At 50.9% G+C, this 19232-nt stretch overlaps 1 protein-coding gene across 1 annotated transcript; it reads left to right on the top strand.

The window, feature by feature from the left end:
- Positions 1-12052: 12052 nt before the first annotated feature.
- LOC105474320 (keratin, type II cuticular Hb3) lies at positions 12053-18967 on the top strand. Its single transcript, XM_011728893.2, has 9 exons — positions 12053-12496; positions 14091-14299; positions 15296-15356; positions 15490-15585; positions 16242-16406; positions 16672-16797; positions 17160-17380; positions 17927-17958; positions 18451-18967. Exons 1-9 carry the CDS (start codon positions 12113-12115, stop codon positions 18636-18638), a joined length of 1482 nt encoding a protein of 493 aa, XP_011727195.1. The 5' UTR covers positions 12053-12112; the 3' UTR covers positions 18639-18967.
- Positions 18968-19232: the final 265 nt, after the last annotated feature.

The raw sequence follows: 19232 nt of genomic DNA on the forward strand, positions 1-19232 counted from the left end.
CTGCCCCTGCACACAGTCCTATACACCACTGAATGGCTCAAACACAATAAAAGTTTATTGTTTGCTCACTTAACACTACTGAGAGTGTACACTTGTCCGTAGGGCAACTCTCTTCCAAATAGTCGTTGAGGAACAAAGTTCTGATGTTGCGATTCTTTGCCTCACCTTGCAAGATAGAGCAAGCCTTTGAGCTGTAAGATGCTGGATAAACTGCCAAAGAAAAGCTAAGAATCTTCTATTCTAGGGACTGAGAGATGAATGCACTACATGGCCTTTCTCTTTTGCCTCCAGCTTAAGGATAGCTGGATTTTTTACTAACATCAGCAACATTATAAGGGTGTCCAAAAAAAACAAAAACAAAAAACACAGATGGGTAGATCTCAGTTTGGATCTTCCGATATGCTCAGCTCCTGAAGGAAAGCTGACAATTTTTGGCCATACTCCCCAGATGGGAAACCACCAGGACTGGAGGTCCCTGTCAACAGAGAACAAAACAAAGGCAGCCCCATTCATGGCCCACCCAAGCTGCCCTGCCTGGCATTCATCTTTGGCAGCCAGCCTTTACTTAGTACCTACCTGAATGTGCCTGTTGATGGTATCATGGCCATGCAAGCTGGTGCTCTGTGGCCTATAGGGGTGACATAGTGGTCACTGAGTGCCTATCTTCCTCCTCATCCATGAGTCCTTGGCCCAACCTCATCCACTTATCCATCCATTCAATCCATATTACTTATCCAGTACCTATTTGTCACCACACTAGACACTGGTGACACCAAAATGGACCACAGTGAGTCCCTGCCCTCATGTGGCTCACAGTTACTGGACAAGATGGAAAATCAAACATCTGCAGTACATTGTGATGAGTACTGTAACATCTTAATAGAGATGTGCAAAGATGCCTGGCTCTGTTGAAAGGAAAGGCCCCCTGAACCAAGTCTTGAGTTTCCAGACCCAGGGGATAACGTGTACAAAGGTAGAGAGGCATGATCAAGAATGACCCTCAGAGAAGTGCTGCTGAGCATAGTTGGAACTGGGTGTTGTTCCCCGGCAGCGTGATGAGAAGTGAGGTCGGAAATAGGCCAGGCCAGGACACAGAGACCTGTGTACCACCCCTAGGAGTTTGGACTTTCTCCTGTCAACAGTGAAGAATTTTCAACTGGTAGTGACACACAGAAGTGGGTGGATCAGGATGAACGAATTGATGGATGGGTGAGAAGAGGGAGAGACTGGATGCATGGTCAGATCAACTAAGTAGTGGGATGAAGAACAGATTGTGGAGCATAATAAATTAAGCAGGAAATCCAGCTAACAAGCCAATACATGAAATGAAATGAAAAATTACATAGGCCTGAGCTAAGACAGTGTTGGAGGAAATGGAAAGAACCACAAAGTATCTAGAAGGCACATCAATTTATTGGATGCCAGGGGAGAGAAAAGAAGTAGTCCAGATGATGGTTCTCAGGTTGGCAGCTTGTGAGAGAGACTGGGAAGTGGTGCAATCTCACTGCATGGAGAGCAGGAGGAAGTGCAGGCATGGTATTTGTGGATGAGTGTCCGAGCTCAGTTTTGGGTATGTCGAGGTTGAAATGCCTAGGTGACATTAAACGAAGAAACATAGAAAACACTAACTTGTATCAAGTATGTGTGATGGGCAGAATGTGCTCAATGCTTTCCAGGCATCAGTTCATTTAATCTTCCCCTAACCCAATGTGGGAGGGTGTCAGCTGGGATCAGCTAGGCTATTTAGTGGCAAGAAACAGCCCCAAAATCTCAGTGGCTTAAAACAACAGTGCTTTGCTTCTAACTCATCCTCCACATCCACCATTGTTGCCTAAGGGCTTTGCTTCTTAATAAACTTACTCCAGGTCCCTGGAACAGCCATGACGGAGCAACTACTCCCCGGAATTTTTCCAGTTGCTGTGGCAGAGGGACAGAGAGGTCTGGGGATCACACTGACAATGCAGCATCAGGACTGGAATAGCCTAGGACGAGCTAGGCTATTTATCACTTTTGCTCACACTTCACTGACTGGAGCCAGTCACACCAAAGGGCAGGGAAAGGCAATCCTGCCACTTGTCTGGAAATGGGGAGACCTAGAACTATCTGGTGGCCAGGCTAACAACAGTCTCCGGAAGATGTAGTATTCTCACTCCAGAGGTCACTAAGGCTCAGCTAAATGGGTTGGTCACCAGCAGGTGAGTACAAGAGCCAGCTTGCCCAAGGCCAGTCTCCTAAACCCCACATCACTCTGGCTGACTGTCCAGAGGAAGCTGGATGTGACAGCACAGCACCTGGGCAGAGGGGAGTCCTCAGTTGCCACTATTCCCCATTTAATGACAAGCACTCAACAGGTCCCCCTGCAACAAGGATGATGGTTGTTGGCATTTGGAACCCCTCTGCAAAATGCTTTTCAACTGAGAGCTTGGTATTAAGTGAACTCTGCTTTCCTGGAGGTTGAACGTAAAGCCATCTTGCCATCTGTGTTAGTCCATTCTCACGCTGCTATGAAGAAATACCTGACACGGGGTAATTTACAAAGAAAAGCAGTTTAGTTGACTCACAGTTCCACAAGGCTAGGGAGGCCGCAGGAAATTTACAATCATGGCAGGAGGCACCTCTTCACAGGGCGGCAGGAAAGAGAATGAGTGCAAGCAGGGGAAATGCCAGACTCTTATCAAACCATCACATCTCATGAGAACTCATTATCACAAAAACAGCATGGGGGAAACTGCCCCCACGATTCAATTTCCTCCCACCAGGTTCCTCCCACAACACATGGGGATTATGGGAACTGCAATTCAAGATGAGATTTGGGTGGGGACACAGACAAACCGTATCACCATCCAAGGCACAGTTTTGTGTCAGGAATAAGCAGATAAGACAACAGAATGGCAAACACAAGCCAAGTGCCCTTCTCTGGGCAATACCCTCCCTGTATACAGTATAAGTCAATTAAAAGCATCAAGATTGACCAAGCTCCTCCTGAGCTGGTTGAGAGGATTAAATGAGATAATTGTGCAATGTATTTAGCACAGTGAGTAACATATACTGTACTACATGCTCAATAAATGGTAACTTCTACTGTTATCTCCACCTTACAGTCTCACAGGCATCTCAAGCCAATGTGAACCTGAAAATATCACACGCCATGGGGTCCTAATTTAGCTTAGTTACAAATTATTCTACCCATCTCTGGTTTGCAGGACAAACTCAGGGTCATTGTGCAGGCCAGATGCAAAACGTCATAATCAGTGAAGCGCTGCACCACAGTCGCCATCCTGCTGGCTGATGCAAAGATGAGGCAGCAACATAGCAAGGAGAGAATGCCATTCCCAGTCCATAAAAGGAAAAGCTTGCACAAGATGGTCCCTGAGAGCCCATGGGGGCTGCACCGTGGTCCCTGCAACCCTGAGCCTCCAAGTAAACTTCACATTATATCCAATGTACTTAATGCAGCCTGAAAGCCAGTAATTCACTTTAGAAATATTTTTGTCCCCACAGAAGAGTTCTAAGTGAAACTTCATGTATTTAGTACCTTACAAAGTAACACCTGTTTCTCTCATAATTCTAGATCAGCAGAAGGTCCCTGTCTGTGAATTAGAACCCTGCTTCTAAGATGCTTCCAAACTAAGTGAGACTGATAGCTGAGGGAGAGGACAGAGAGCTCAGGGCAGAATAAGAGCTTTGACCCAGGACAAGAAGTGGGAGGGCGCAGCTACACCTGAGGCAGCATGGAGGCAGAAGCAGTGTTTCTGGGGTGCAGAGTTCTGAGAAGAGGGTGTACATTACCAGGCTGAAGAAAGTGGGTATCTGAGGGAGCAGCTTAGAGTCTCCTGCATCTGATGGGGAAGGGAGACGCAGGCTCTTCTGATTTCTAAGGTGAATAAGTAGCCCTAAAATCCTATGGAGGGCTATGTACAATAAGCTAGGATATTTGCTGTGGTACTCTGTGAGGAAGGGCAGAGCAGATGCATTTTTCCTGTGTTCCCCAATTTGCAGCCAAGGCCTAAAGCTGAGCACAAGAGGTTGTCAGCATCCCTCCTCTTCTAAGAGAGTTGCACACACCTGGTCACCACCCCTCTTAGCCACAGGCCCAAAAGATGGTCTCCGAGGACAACTTAGATGGAAGGCCATCCAGCAGCATGGAGGGCAAGATGTGGCCATATGTTGCAAGGCAGCACCAGGGTAGGGGACCTTGTGAAATCAACCCTCCAACAGGCTTGTGGGCCACCACCTAAATTTAGAGGCAGCCACGGAGACTGCTGCCCTAACAAGCTATCTCCTAGGCAGGGAGCCCTGCCTGACCATCCCTCCCCTGACTCAATACATGCTGCAAATCTCAAAAGAGAAGGAAGGTGGAAATGTGTGATGAAAAGACCCCCATCCCACCAGGCCATGAGAGCCATAAATATGCTAGTTTGGGCATGTGGGGAGGTGGCCTAGTTGGGGAGGTGGGCAGACAGAAGAAGTTTAAATAGAGCTTAGAACTGAAACCTTACAATGAATTTCAATTTTCTTAATTTCTGGAATAAGATGATGCCAATACTCAACAGTGATTGCAAATTATGGAATCCAGGTAAGTCTGTTCCACTTTACTACAGCAGTTACTAAGTCCCCAAATTTAGTGACTTTAACAGCCAAATTTGTCTTACTTGGGGACTGCAGTCCGAGCAGGGAGAGCTCATTGTGTCTGTTCTAAGGAGCTCCTGCACCCTCAGGCAGCATCCACAGACTCACAGCATCCAGAGCAGTGGCCACCCTTCCCCTGCTGCTCAGACCCCATGAGGGGAAGAGTGGCCAGCCCCAGCCCCTCACTGCTTCCAGAGGACACTGCTGGTCCAGATAGCACCCAGAGGGGTGTTAACGCACCCAGGTCCCTGAAAGCCTGCACTGTGAGGGCTTCTGAGGAGAGCAGGATGGGTGTGTATCTCAGGGGAGTGGGTGGGGTGCAGGGTGGAGAGGACTTGGGAAGTGCTGAGCAAGACTTTTGGGGGACCAGGTTAATGTGTGGGGCATAACCAGAGAGGCAGAGGGTGACCAACAAGCTCAAGCACGGGGCTTGGCTTAGGGTTCAACATAAGGCCCATTTCAGGTTGCCCAGCCTAGCTAGAGCCTCCCTGTTCTGAAGGGATCCAGCAGGAGTGGTACAGCACGGAGGGTGGGGTGGCACAAGACGCCCTCCAGGGCTAACCCCTCCAATCGTTCAGAAGGCTTACGGGAGGAGTGTCAGAGATGAACAGGAAGAAAACCGTGGCCCCGAAATGCTTGTCATTACCCTGGAACTGGAGCTCACCCAGCTGCATCACACCTGCATGATGTGCATCCATTTCATAGAGCAAAGCCCTGAGTTCTGTGGCTCAGAGAAGCCGTGTGAGTCATGGCTCTGCTGCAGAGCGTGCCTTAGAAAAGATGTCCTGGACTGCCAGGATTGCCACAATGTTCCCACGGGAGGGCACCCTAGCCTGGCATCAGGAGGTACCCAGTGCTGCCACCTAGGAAAGCCCTTTTCCTACAAGAAACCCTCCTACATTGATCAGCGTGGAGTGTGGCTTTCCTGGCTCTTCCCTGCCTGGATTTTTTTCACTTTCCCAGGGGCTTCCCTACATGCGCTCAGCACTCGGCCGTGTACCCCTCCCTGGGCAGCCCACTGCCACCACCCCAGACATTAACTTTCTAAACAGATCTTTTGAGCCAGTCTTCCCTCCTCCAGCCCATTATATGCCTTCGCAGCTTTAGTTCCCAAAAGCTCCACTTTCAAGATGCATCTCCCCAGGCACCAAAGGCTCAGCAGAAGACATCTGAAGGCTCCTGGGCCTGATTTTCAGGCTGGCCCCAGCAAAGCTCTCTAACTCATCTGCTAGGGTGCCTCCAACTTCCTTCTGCTACACATAATGCCACAATAAATAGCCTGTTCTTTGCATAAGGGCTGCTTTCATATGTGGGGTTGGGTTTCTCTCGGGGGTGCGAGTGCTGGGTCATTTACACATTTACACATGCCTGAATTCATTGAACAACTCTACGTTGCTTTGCAGAATGTCTACAACACTCCACGATCCCAACCACAGTGCCAGAGGGTTCTCATCCTCCCACCCCTCCACATCCACCTTTCTGATCCTTGCCATTCTGATGGTGCAAATACATCTCGTGGCCTGATCTGCATCTTTCTAAGGACTGGGGGCAGTCGGCATTTCTTCATATTCCTATTAGCCATTTGGGCTTTCCCTTTGATGAACTGTCTATTCAGATCCCTAACTAGTTTTCTACTGGATTTCCTTTCTTTTACTTGTGGATTTGCAGGCATTCCTTACATATGTAGACGTTTCTTATACACACACACACACACACACACACACATGTGTATAAGGAACTTCTCCACATATAAAACTTCTCCCAGGCTATCAACTACCAACTAATTTTTTCTATGTAGTCTTTCACTAAACTGGAATTTTTCATTTCAATGTGGTCATGTCGATCCATTTTTTACCTGTTGGTCTTGATTTTTAAGGTTTGCTTAAGAAATCTTTCCCCACCCATAAGTAAGGACATTCTCCTACATGGCCTTCTGCTTGCCTTTTAGCTTTATCTGTCCTGGCCTTTAATTCATCCGAGGCTTCCCATGGGACATGGTATGAACTAGACTCCAGCTCTATGCTTTCCATATGGTGTGTCTATTTTTTTACAAATCTCACCGACTGAATAAATGGCCCTTTGCTTGTTGCAACCCTCATTAAATACCAGGTTTCACTGATGGGAAGAGGCCTGTTGTGAGTGTCTGTGCTGCTCCATTAGTCTACTGGCATATTGCTGCACACTTTATTATTACTATTTTATCTCGAGTCCACAGACTCCTCTTCGCTTTCCTTTTTCATAACTGGCTTTGCTATAAATAAACTTTACTCTTTCAGAAAAAAATTAATTTTATCAAGTTCCTCAAAATAAATCCAGCTGGAATTTTTGTTGGGTTTGCATTGAATTTGCCAACTAACTTAGGGGCAATTTATAACTTTAGAATGCTAGGTCAAAGTATTCCTGAATATAGTGTAATTCCATTTAATCAGATTTTCTTGGTTTTTTTATTATTATTATAGAGTTTTATATTGTTCTCCTAGAGATCTTGTGCATACTTTATAAAGTTATGTAATACTTTATTGTTTTTAATCTCTCTTAGGAATGGTATCTTTTTTGAGATGGAGTTTCAATCTTGTCACCCAGGCTGGAGTGTAGCGGCACAATCTCGGCTCACTGCAACCTCCGCCTCCCAGGTTCAAGCAATTCTCCTGCCTCAGCCTCCCGAGTTGCTGGAACTACAAATGTGCCCAGCTAATTTTTTTTTGTATTTTCAGTAGAGACAGAGTTTCACCATGTTGGCCAGGCTTGTCCTGAACTCCTGACCTCAAGTGATCTGCACACCTCGGCCTCCCAACATGCTGGGATTACAGGGATGAGCCATTGTGCCCAGCCATATTTTCTTTTTTTTTTTTTTCTTTTTTTTTGAGAGGGAGTCTGGCTCTGTCGCCCAGGCTGGAGTGCAGTGGCCGGATCTCAGCTCACTGCGAGCTCCGCCTCCCGGGTTTACGCCATTCTCCTGCCTCAGCCTCCCGAGTAGCTGGGACTACAGGCGCCCGCCACCTCGCCTGGCTAGTTTTTTTTTTTTTTGTATTTTTTAGTAGAGATGGGGTTTCACCGTGTTAGCCAGGATGGTCTTGATCTCCTGACCTCGTGATCCGCCCGTCTCGGCCTCCCAAAGTGCTGGGATTACAGGCTTGAGCCACCGCGCCCGGCCAATATTTTCTATATATTTTCTGATTAGCTGTCACTGATAAAGAAAAGCACTTTTGATTTTTGCAAGTTGACTTTATAACTAGCAGCACAGCTCAACTTTTCCTGTTACTTCTACCCTGTATTTGTTGACTGTGTTGGGTTTTCTACACAACTGATCCCATTGTCTGAAAATAATGCCAGTTCTATCTCTTCTCTTCCAATTCTTACACACATTTCTTTTCTTGGCCAGGAATTCTAGTACTTTACAGCATGGCCTCAAGAATGGACGCCTTTGTCTTGCTCTCAGTCTTCACTGGTATGTGCCTCAAGTTCATCCTTTAGGTGTGACATCCTCTAAGCTTCAACAGCGGTATCCACCGCCCTGTGAACACGTCTTCTTCAATTCACTCCTGGCATTGCCTCGACCCTTCTGACCTTTCCAAACCCCTCTATCCTTCAAATCCCAGCTCAAGTCTGACTTTTCTTACAAAGCCTCTGACTGCTCCAGACCAGAGCAAGCTCCCACGAGGAAGAGGAGACTTGAAGAACTGCTTCATCCAGAATACAACTTGTGCATACTTACAAATCTGCCCAACTACACTATTGGATCCTTGGACAGGGGCCGTGTATTAAATCTCTCTCCTTCCTCTTCAGTACAGAGAACTTGCTTAGTAAATAGTAGTGAGTATGTGAAGGTGCCATATCTTATCAGCTCTGGAGGTGTGTTGTGAGTTCAAGGCCAAAAGGCAAAACTGGAGGTATCAAAGAATTCTTCCTGCCTGGACCAGGAAGCCGCATGCAACTTCTGCCCTCCTGGATTGCACACCTTCCACAGGCTTCACATGCACCCCTCTCCCCAGGTCATCTTCACAAAGGCCCAAAAGGCCAGTATTAGAATCCTCATTTTTCAGATGAAGACACAAGGTTTACAGAGATTAGCTAACGTGTCACACACACATTGTGACTGAAATGAGAGCTGCAGCCACATTTCCAGGACTCCCAGATCTAACAATTTCACTGCAGCAGGCTTCCCATGGAAATGTCGCTTCCACAGCCAGGTCAGCAACCTGTGGCCTGGCACACCTGGAGAAGACCAGAACAGTCCCCTTTGACTCAACGATTTCACCTCCAGGAATTTGTTTTAAGGAAATTACTAGACATGTGCCCAAAGATGTGTTTATTAATGTTCATCTCAGAGTTGTTTATCAAAAACCCATTAAGAGGGAACAAAAAATGTGAAGGAACAAAATGTGAAGGAACAAAATGTGAAGGAACAAAATGTGAAGGCAAGAAAGAAGTGACAAAAGTCAGAGCACCAGGGTATCAGAAACCTAGCAGACAGGCAGGCAGCCACCAGAAAAACACACAGGAATAAGGCCAGGGGGTTGCACCCCAAGAGATGCAGGCAGGAATCTGAGGACCAGATCAACAGGGCAAGCGGTCGTTCCTCCAGGCCAACCCAGGCCAGGTGTGAAGGGCACGCACAGAGTCCAGGTCCTGCTGATTGAAACAGCCTGTGGCTCTGCCGGACCCTTTATGGGCCCATGGTTAGGGCAGGAACCAATCACAGCCTGGAGCCCAGGAGGGAGGAGGCAGCCTGGGGATTTGGGTGTTGCTGTCTCTTTGTCAGTTTCCTGTCTAAGTCTGTTTTCAAGGGACTCCTGGTCTGCAGTTCCCTTTGTTCTGAGCCGTTTACAAATAGATGCTCTAATTAAGGCTTTCTGAGGTGGCAATGATTGCCTTGTAAAACTGTTTTCTGCTTACCCAGGAATGGTACTCTGCATCTCACTAGCTGTGTACACTGTCCCTTTGCAAGGCCCTGCCAGGTGCCTGCAACCAAGACCCAGTTACCCTGCTAGCACAAAGTGAGGTGGGGGTGGCGCTTCCCACCACCAGGCACTCGCTCAGTCCTCCCAACCCCCAGCAAGCTGTGGATTGCCATTTATATTTCACAAGTAAGGACCCGGGGGAAAATGCCTGTGCCATGGCACAAAGCTAGTAAGAGACATAGTTGGGCTTCGAAATGTGGTCTTTTTATCTCCAGGGTCCATGCTATCTTCAGCTCCAATCAGGGCAGGGGTGGGCATGGTCATGGCTCCCCCACCCCAAGGAGGTCATATGTCTATACAGAGCCCCTCGGTGGAGGGGTCCAACACGATCCAAGCTTGCTGGATTGAGACAGATGAGCCAGGTCAGAAGACAGCAGCGCAGTTTCCAGCATGGTGATGGGGAAATGCTTCACAGAGGGTTCACTGACCTGCAGTCCTCAGCATTTCACCAAGAAACAATCCCCCATAATCATTGGATATGTGTAGAGAGCATTCCAGGTGCTCATTGGTTCCAGAGTGGGTGAAGAGCCTGGTCTTTCTTGGCTGTCTAGCATGTGTTTGACCCAACCAAGACTGAACATGACAGCACCAGCCAGCCCAGGCTCCCTCAAAGATGCCCTCAAAATCCCTCTAGCCACTCAGTTGCAATCAGCCACCTCCAGGCCCCCAGGTACCCCCAGGCTGTGCTCCCCTGGTGTGTCTTTCATACCAGGATCCCCTATCACACAGCCCACAGACCCAGACTCTGGAAGGCTGTCCACAGGACCCAAGAGGAGGGGCTAGGAGAGTCCTTTTTTTGGATCCATGGCAGATGTCCAGCTCCCAAAGAGACTTCAACAGCACCATCACCTGCCCTCCCTCAGGCCCAGAGAATATGGGCCCCTCTTCCCAGATCTCCACTCTAGGATATAACTGGCCCACTCACCCTGAGTGGGAGTGGGAAGGGCAAAAGATGAGAGTCCCAGGAGGGTTACTACTAGCCCAGACTGGGTCAGTGTTGGATTGTGGCTGGGTCAGGACACAGGTCCATCAGTGGAGTCCTCCTCATCCTCTCCTGACAAAAGCAGTCCAGAGATGTGTGTTTGGAAGTGTTGATGGGCTCAGGTCTCTGGGTTAAGGTAAACCTCCTGGCTTGGTCCCACTGTCCATCCATCAAAGCCATTGCCTATCCTCACCCAAAGGAACAAGGGCCCAAAGTAAGAGAGCTTGGCTTTGGGAACAGCTGCATGAGCTAGCACCCTTCTCCCACCCAGTACATTCTCTGAGGTGAGACAGTGATCTCATTTAAGGACCCTGCCGACGTCCCTCACCTCCCGCAGCTTCCCTCCTTCCTGGTGATAACATACACCTCAAGACCCCATCACTGAGCTTCCCTCCTGGGACCCTAAAGAACATCAGTCAGCCTGGACATTGTGGGGGCCTTCCCCCCACCTACGGCTTCTCGTCTTTCTCCCTAGCCAAATATTGGCTCCCCCACATGCATGCTACCTCCAAGCACCCCAGGTCTCTGCAGGATTTCCAGAACCTAGCACAGTGGCTAGTGTCTAGTTGGTGGGCACCAAATAAGTATTTCCTGAATAAATGAATACACATAGTCTAGTCTGCAAATCAGAGCCGGACTCTTTTCTGGTCATCTCTCAACCCTGTACTACCCCACCCCAATCCTCCTCAATCCCAGGTCCCCACTCTCCTCCATGAAGCCTCCCCTGCTCAGTCCCTGGAGCTCTGAGGTATTCCACACTCCACACTCCCCATCCCATCAGCAATGACACCTGGAACTCTGAAGTATAGCCTGGCTCTGACCAGAACTCTCTGAATCAGTTTCTTCCGTGTCCCAGATGGTGTCCCTGCACTAGGAATACCCAAAGTGCAAAGACCATGCCCTCCCCCGACCCAAATCTCTACCCCCACTCCCATCCCTGCCCAGGCTCTGGGCAGGAATAGGATAGGAGAGGCCAATCTTGACAACGAGGGAAGGAACCTGCCTTTGAGATAAAGACAGGAAAGCCTACAGCAAGAGGTTGTCTGGGAGGCAGCCTCCTCCTTGGGACAGGCCAGCCACTCCACCCCAGGGCTGGGCCGTGGGTCCAGGGCCCACAGCCCAGCTCTGCCCCTTTCAGAACAGGGTTCAGGGAGCAGGCTTCACCCCGGTCACTGCACCCGTTCCCCTAGCTTGGAGGTGGAATGCGGCTGATGCTTTCAGGAGCCCCTCTCCGGCTCCACAGCAGTTCCAATGGGAGGGGCAGGAGCAAGGAGCAAGCTTGTAAAGGGCTTTGAAGATGAAACAAGGCCGGTGGCCAGGGATTGTTGATGCAGCCACACTGAAGAGGCAAGCAGGGTTCTAGCTTAAGAGGCCAGGGTGATGCCAAGCCAATAAAATTCAGCTATTGTCTCTGTGCTCCCTCTTTTAACGCCAGCTGCTCCCGGCACATAAAAGGGCTTGCCATCTGCCAGGGAGCTCGGGACCTTGGCTCCATCCTCTGCCATCTTCTCCACTGTCCAGACACTTCCTAACCTCCATCATGACCTGTGGCTTCATCTCCATGGGCTGTGGGTTCCGCCCTGGAAACTTCAGCTGCGTCTCCGCCTGCGGGCCCCGGCCCGGCCGCTGCTGCATCACCGCCGCCCCCTACCGTGGCATCTCCTGCTACCGCGGCCTCTCCGGGGGCTTCGGCAGCCACAGCGTGTGCGGCGGCTTCCGCGCCGGCTCCTGTGGACGCAGCTTCGGCTACCGCTCCGGGGGCGTGTGTGGACCCAGCCCCCCATGCATCACCACCGTGTCGGTCAATGAGAGCCTCCTCACGCCCCTCAACCTGGAGATCGACCCCAACGCGCAGTGCGTGAAGCAGGAGGAGAAGGAGCAGATCAAGTGCCTCAACAGCAGGTTCGCGGCCTTCATCGACAAGGTGGGTGTCCTGGATCATACCCTTCCTGAACCCCCACTCATGTTCAGGACTCAGGCTGGGCACTGACAGGGAAGTCAAAAGCAAGAACTTGCCCACAGAAGTTCCCAGGCCAAAGGGAAAGATAGTCATATTTCTAGGACACAGACAGAAAACAAAAATAGGGCCAGGAGCTGCCAGACTGATGGGGGAGATTAACTGAAAACACAAAAGCAGAACGAGAGGCAGAGCCTTCCATACTGAGTGATAATATCACCTAGTGAGCAAAGGATCACTCTGTGGGCACTCAGGGCATTTGAAGCCAAATAACTGCTTAAATGCCAAGGAGGTGCTGTCTCCATCAAGGCAGGGCTAGTAAGTGTGGTGCTGGAAGAGTGTCTGGAAGTGGGTCTCATGGACGGCACAGAGCTCTTTCTATACCACACAGTGATTTGGCCGCTGAACCAGGGCTAGAGTAGTTTGTCCAAGCCACTGCTCCTGGGGCTTAGGATCCAAGGGTGAGCAAGAGACATGGTCCCCGTCCTCACGGGCTTTATGGGGAGGCAGGCAGTGCACAGTCTGGATTTGGTTGAACTTATCTGTGGAGTCAGTGTCCAACTCGAGTCTGCAGGCACCTTCTCCACCGAATCCAGGCAACCACCTTGTGGCAGTGATGTGAGAGACTGGGAGAAAAGGCTCTGACTAGGAAGATGTTCTGAGGTTGGAAAAAGCCCTCCAGAGCCAAAACCTCAAGAGAGAAATCACACTAGAGAGATGCCCACCAGAAAGGATCGGAAAAAAAAAAATCTGGAATTTCTAATAGCACGAGAGACCAAGAATAGCATAAGACAGGACTTACTAAGGGTGTGGCCAAGTTATTAGACAAAAGAAGCTGGGTGGAGTATGGGCCAACCTCGTGGCTGGGAGAGGAACGTGAAAATTTCCTATAATTATCAAAGTGAGAGGAGATGTCCCTGCAGAGCAGAAGATCAGGGTTTGAGCTCTTCTCTGCCATTGTGAGCTCTCAGGCAGTCGGGGAACCTCCTTGGCCTCCAGTTCCTCATCAGTAAAATGAGGGAGTTGGAGCATAGGACATTCCTACTCTCATATTCCAGGTAACTATTATTCTAATTGCATTGTTGTTATAGGGTTTGAATAATTGGCACATGCTTTATTTTTCAACTTCTACAGTCTGCCTTTCTAAAAAGGTCCACCTGGCTTGGTGTGATTGAACAGCAGTAAGTGTTCAGTGTGGGGTTCCTTTCTGTTAAGGGTTCTTTTAATCCTCATAGTAAGGTGAGCTTTAACCTCCCCACTCTACAGAGGGGGTGAGTGCTTTATCCAGGGGCACATTGTTAACAAGCGGCAGCAGAATCTGGACTCCAAGCATTTTCCATGACACCAGGTAAACTGACTTAGAAGAGATTAACTCCCAGGAAGAGCTTCCAGGTGGGGAACTGGTTAAGCCCTGGTGGCGTTTTTGAGAGAGATGACATAACCCCTTCCAGGGAAGACTCTGGGTCAGAGAGTTGGGGACTTTCAGGCCCTGGTGCTGGGAACCCCTCTTGCCCTATGATGCTGCAAGAAGAGGTTCTTAGGTTCTGCCTCTGGGTGTCAGGTGCGCTTCCTGGAGCAGCAGAACAAGCTGCTGGAGACAAAGCTGCAGTTCTTCCAGAACCGCGAGTGCTGCCAGAGCAACCTGGAGCCCCTGTTCGAGGGCTACATCGAGACTCTGCGGAGGGAGGCCGAGTGCGTGGAGGCCGACAGTGGGAGGCTGGCCTCAGAGCTCAACCACGTGCAGGAGGTGCTGGAGGGCTACAAGAAGAAGTGAGTGAGGGCAGGAGGGATGCTGGGCACAGGAAAGAGCATGGTGGCAGCTCCCTGAGCCCGGAGGAGTGTCCAGTCTGCAGCTGGCATCTCTGCCTGAGAGTGGAGAATAACCTGTACCGAGACACAGGGGTCCCTTGGGTGTGGGGGATGGAGGCTCAGCTTGTCTTTCCACCAGCAGATCAGGGAAACAATGCTCTCTCCCTTTCTCCACCCATTTTTCACAAAAACTTGTATTCCTTGGTTCCTTTGAGACCAGATCTCAAAGTCCTGGACATGTGTCTTCCTAAGTTTGCTCTCTCACTCGGCTAACACAATCTGATCACCTACCACATGCCAGCACATTGTGCTGGTGCCAGTGACGCAGGGCCACGCAATCCACACAGTGCGGGTCCTAGTGGAGCCTGCAGTCTGCTGGAAGGCAGGCATGACAGAGTTATAAATCTAGCCCTTCAGCTACAAAGTGTGATATATGATATGAAGAATACGCACTGGATCCTCAGAAGGAATCTGTTTTGAGGGGTGGCCAGCTTCCTTCAGTAACATTCTCTCCATGGACTCCCCAGGCCCAGCATACCCCTCCCTCCCTATCTTTTGAGCTGCCTCCCACAGCTCAGGCCAGGAGGGGAGAGACAGAGTGAGGATCCCACCACCTGCTGCTGAGTGAGGGTAGGGGAGGGCTCGAAGGAAGAGAAGATGGAGACCTGGGTGAGAAAAATAGCACCTCACACTCCCCAACCACACTCATTCACACACTCAGCTTCCAGATTCCTGTCCTCCCAACCTCCGACAAAACAGGGGAGTGGGTGCTTCATTTCTCCAGCTCGTCCCAGTAGGCCCGGGCCAGCAGCCTGGTTCCTCCAGAGCCCCACCCATTTCACTTGGGGGCAGGAGATGAGCAGGGGTAGGTCTAGGAAGGAGGCTCCTTTGCACGCATGCTCATGGCCAAGATCAAGAGCTGTTCAGACAAGGTCCTGTTCTCCCTCCTCAACTCAGGTATGAAGAAGAAGTCACACTTCGAGCCACAGCAGAGAACGAGTTTGTGGCTCTAAAGAAGGTGAGTGAAGCCCAGCTGGCACTGAGCTCGCCCTGAGTCCCACCACCCATCCTCTTTGTCTTGCCACATGGCAGCCAGGTCCTTATAGCCCTCTGAGGAGAGCCGGCCTCACAGCCCCTTCTACCCCACACAGGATGTGGACTGCGCCTACCTCCGCAAGTCAGACCTGGAGGCCAACGTGGAGGCCCTGATCCAGGAGATTGACTTCCTGAGGCGGCTGTACGAGGAGGTGAGGGGCTCTCAGCCATGGTGGGCACAGATCCCCCCATGGGATCCCTGACCCCCTGCCCAGACACCCACAGGCATGAACCAGGCCTGCTGGCATATGAACCCAGGCTCATGGCTGGAGGGTTGGCAGGGAGCAAGGAGAGGGAAGGAGCAGGGAGGCAAAGGGATGGAGCACCAAAAAGGAACAAATTTAGTAAGGGGCAGGAGAGTGAGCACCCCAGACAACTGTGCCCTGGGAAGCTGCCCTGCATCCTTCCCCTGAGCCAGTGGACTGCAGCGTAGACCCCACACAGCATCAGACAGACTTGAACCCATTGCTCTGGCCCAGGACTTTCTCTGGCAGCAATAGCCTTCCTTCATGGGGCTGGTCTAGAAGAAGGGAAAGAGGCCCCCATACAGGGTCTGAGCCCCTGGAAAGCATCTGGACCATGCTGGCTGCACATGGGCCTAAATAATTCCAAAAGCAAGCAGTTGAGAAACGGTTGTGTTTTCCTCTAAAGAGATTTCCTATTTGTGCAGAAAGTTATGCGACTTCATCAGGTTTGTTTCTCCAAACATGAGAGGTTTGCTCCCAATGAGCCAAAAGGATGATAGGCATCGAGGGATTAGGAGAAGCCCAGGTAGGTGAGTTGTCCTTCCTTTCCCCACCTCCTGCAGGAGATCCGCATTCTCCAGTCCCACATCTCAGACACCTCTGTGGTTGTCAAGCTGGACAACAGCCGGGACCTGAACATGGACTGCATCGTCGCCGAGATCAAGGCACAGTACGACGACATTGCCACCCGCAGCCGGGCGGAGGCTGAGTCCTGGTACCGCAGCAAGGTGAGCGGCACAGGACTCCTGCCTGCTAGACATGGCAGTGGGAGGGATGCGAGGTATCTAGTAGAAAAGGCTTCTTTGTCTGGGGATTCCGATCCCTAAGGATGGTAACAGAAAAGCCAATAGCTCTCAGGTTGGGGTGGCAGGGCAGGACTGCCACGTGTGGTTGCACAGGCCGAGTGCTGCACAATCTGTGCGATCGTCTGTGCTGTCCCGAATGAATGGGATGTCTCATCCTGAGCCTCATGAGCATCTCTGCTTCCTGCAGTGTGAGGAGATGAAGGCCACGGTGATCAGGCACGGGGAGACTCTGCGCCGCACTAAGGAGGAGATCAATGAGCTAAACCGCATGATCCAGAGGCTAACGGCCGAGGTGGAGAATGCCAAGTGCCAGGTATGTGAACCCAGCCCACCCCTCAGTGTAGGAAGAGACTGGAGTTAGCCCTCAGCAGAGGGATTTGAATTAGATTCTGGAAAAGTCTTCCCAGTGCAACCTCAGGGTGACAGGGTAAGATGAGGAAACTACTGAGATATTTCTGATTGTCTTGGCCAAGGTGTGTGAGTATCTGTGTGTGTGTGTGGGGTGTGTGTGTGTGTGTGTGTGTGTGTGTGTGTGTGTGGTATAAGTGAGGAGGGAAGAAAGGTTTAGGAAGCTGATTGAGGAGACAGTATTTTAAGATAGAAGCTGAATGATCCTATTGGAGACTGGCTGGGACTTCAGGAAACTAAACTTCACTTTCTCCTCTCCATACCCAGAACTCCAAGCTGGAGGCTGCGGTGGCCCAGTCTGAGCAGCAGGGTGAGGCAGCCCTCAGCGACGCCCGCTGCAAGCTGGCCGAGCTGGAGGGCGCCCTGCAGAAGGCCAAGCAGGACATGGCCTGCCTGATCAGGGAGTACCAGGAGGTGATGAATTCCAAGCTGGGCCTGGACATCGAGATCGCCACCTATAGGCGCCTGCTGGAGGGCGAGGAGCAGAGGTGGGTCCAGCCCAGCCCTAAGCACTCCACTTGCATAGACCTGCCCACCTTTGATTTTTCCCTATCTCAGTCTCAGTGCCCAGGCGACATTCTTGCCTCTATGGATCCCGGATCCACATCTTCAAGTTGTCTCATTCTCAGTTCTTCCGAGATTTATACCCTGTCTGGTTTCTAGGACATCACCTATTCTAGGGCAGGGTTGCTGGCCAAACTCCACCCCTGACCTCGTCTTCCCAAGAGGGCCTTCCCCTTCTGAAGGTTGAGCCTATCCAGACCTGACAAATATGATTATTCAGGTTGTTCACTGCACAAAGACAAATGACAGCTGAGAGACAAGTGAGAGCTGAAATCCAACCATACTCTGCTTGCTAAATAGTGTGACCTGACATTGCTTCTGCCAGAAAGGCAACTTTTTCTAAGTTGCACAAGGGCATAAATGTGGGTCAGAAATAGCCCTGAGATGACCCATGTCGGCCCCTAGGGGAAATTCGATGACCTCATTCTGACTTCTTTCATCTTCCCTTTCCTTACTTTTTCCCCACTCAGGCTGTGTGAAGGTGTTGAAGCTGTGAATGTCTGTAAGTATCCTGATCCCTGAAAAGGAACATGTAGACTGGGGACAAAGGACTTCTTGACTACAAATATAAGCAGAGACTTTGGGGGGAGTGTTTCCAATAATTCCCCCAGTAAAGAGGATAGATTGGTCATGCGACAAGAGAGACTAAGGTTAGCTGGCAGAAAGAACCTCACAGCATCAATGTGTTAGGGAGGGGAAAAATAATAAGATGTCACTGCAAGAAGGGACCTCAGATGACACTCATAACCTTCACCTTGTATAGGTGAGAAAGCTGGGGGCCAGATAGAGTATCCCCAAGGTCACAAGGCAGAACCAGGACCAGAACCCCGGTCTGCTGGCTCCCAGGCTAGGGTTCCCTCCACACCTTCTGAATAGAACTGGAGGTTCCTCGCATCCTTCCCTGGATGGCCGACACATCAGACAGACCAAAGGAAGGTGGCTGGATGGGACAGCCACCAGCAGGGGTCTCTTGACCCTGCCCTTGTTCCCACAGGTGTCAGCAGCTCCCGGGGTGGGGTTGTGTGCGGGGACCTCTGTGTGTCCGGCTCCCGGCCGGTGACAGGCAGCGTCTGCAGCGCCCCCTGCAACGGGAACCTGGTGGTGAGCACCGGCTTGTGCAAGCCCTGTGGCCAGCTGAACACCACCTGCGGAGGGGGCTCATGCAGCCAGGGGAGGTGTTAAGTGGCCCAAAAGAGAGCCAGGGGAGCCCCTTCTGCCTGCCAGATGTGCCACTGCCCAACCCTCAACTGAGAACAGCAGCACATCGCTGGCTTTTCCCCTTGTGTTCTGAGAATACACCATCAGCTCATTCCCACCAGCTGCTCCTCCCTACCTCTCATCCCACTGGAAAGGGGCCTGCGGCTGGGGAATGGACCCATTCCTTCCCCTGTCTCAGCCTTCTGCCCCTCCCGGGGAGAAGGGCCTTCCTTCCTGGAAGGAGCACTGTGAGACTGTTCCCCCTGCCTCTCTGGCCTCTTGTCTCCCCTTTTTCAATAAACTTGGGGACCTGCTTTCTTGCCGTAATGTCTTGCTTTCCTGGGGCCCACCCACACCCACCAGCTGGTGAGCACCCCAGCCTGATGATATGGCCTCAAGACTAGAGTCGTTCTGGCCAGTTCTCAGCCTGGACACCGATAGGGCCTCATCCCCAGATGGTTCTGTCATCTCCCAACCAGGCAGTGCCGACTGTGCTCACAGCACCTTCTACCTGTCACACCTATCAGTCTGGATGGCACAGGGTTTTGCTCTTCCAATTGGCTCTGCAGGTGACCGAGG

The sequence above is a fragment of the Macaca nemestrina genome, chromosome 10 (genome assembly GCF_043159975.1).
Source record: "Macaca nemestrina isolate mMacNem1 chromosome 10, mMacNem.hap1, whole genome shotgun sequence".
In the NCBI taxonomy this organism is placed as follows: Eukaryota; Metazoa; Chordata; class Mammalia; order Primates; family Cercopithecidae; genus Macaca; species Macaca nemestrina.

Coding starts and splice junctions, on each gene's coding strand:
- LOC105474320 (XM_011728893.2), top strand. CDS start 12,113: ATGACCTGTGGCTTCATCTCCATGGGCTGTGGGTTCCGCCCTGGAAAC. Junction 12,497..14,090: donor TCGCGGCCTTCATCGACAAG/GTGGGTGTCCTG, acceptor TCTGGGTGTCAG/GTGCGCTTCCTGGAGCAGCA. Junction 14,300..15,295: donor CTGGAGGGCTACAAGAAGAA/GTGAGTGAGGGC, acceptor TCCTCAACTCAG/GTATGAAGAAGAAGTCACAC.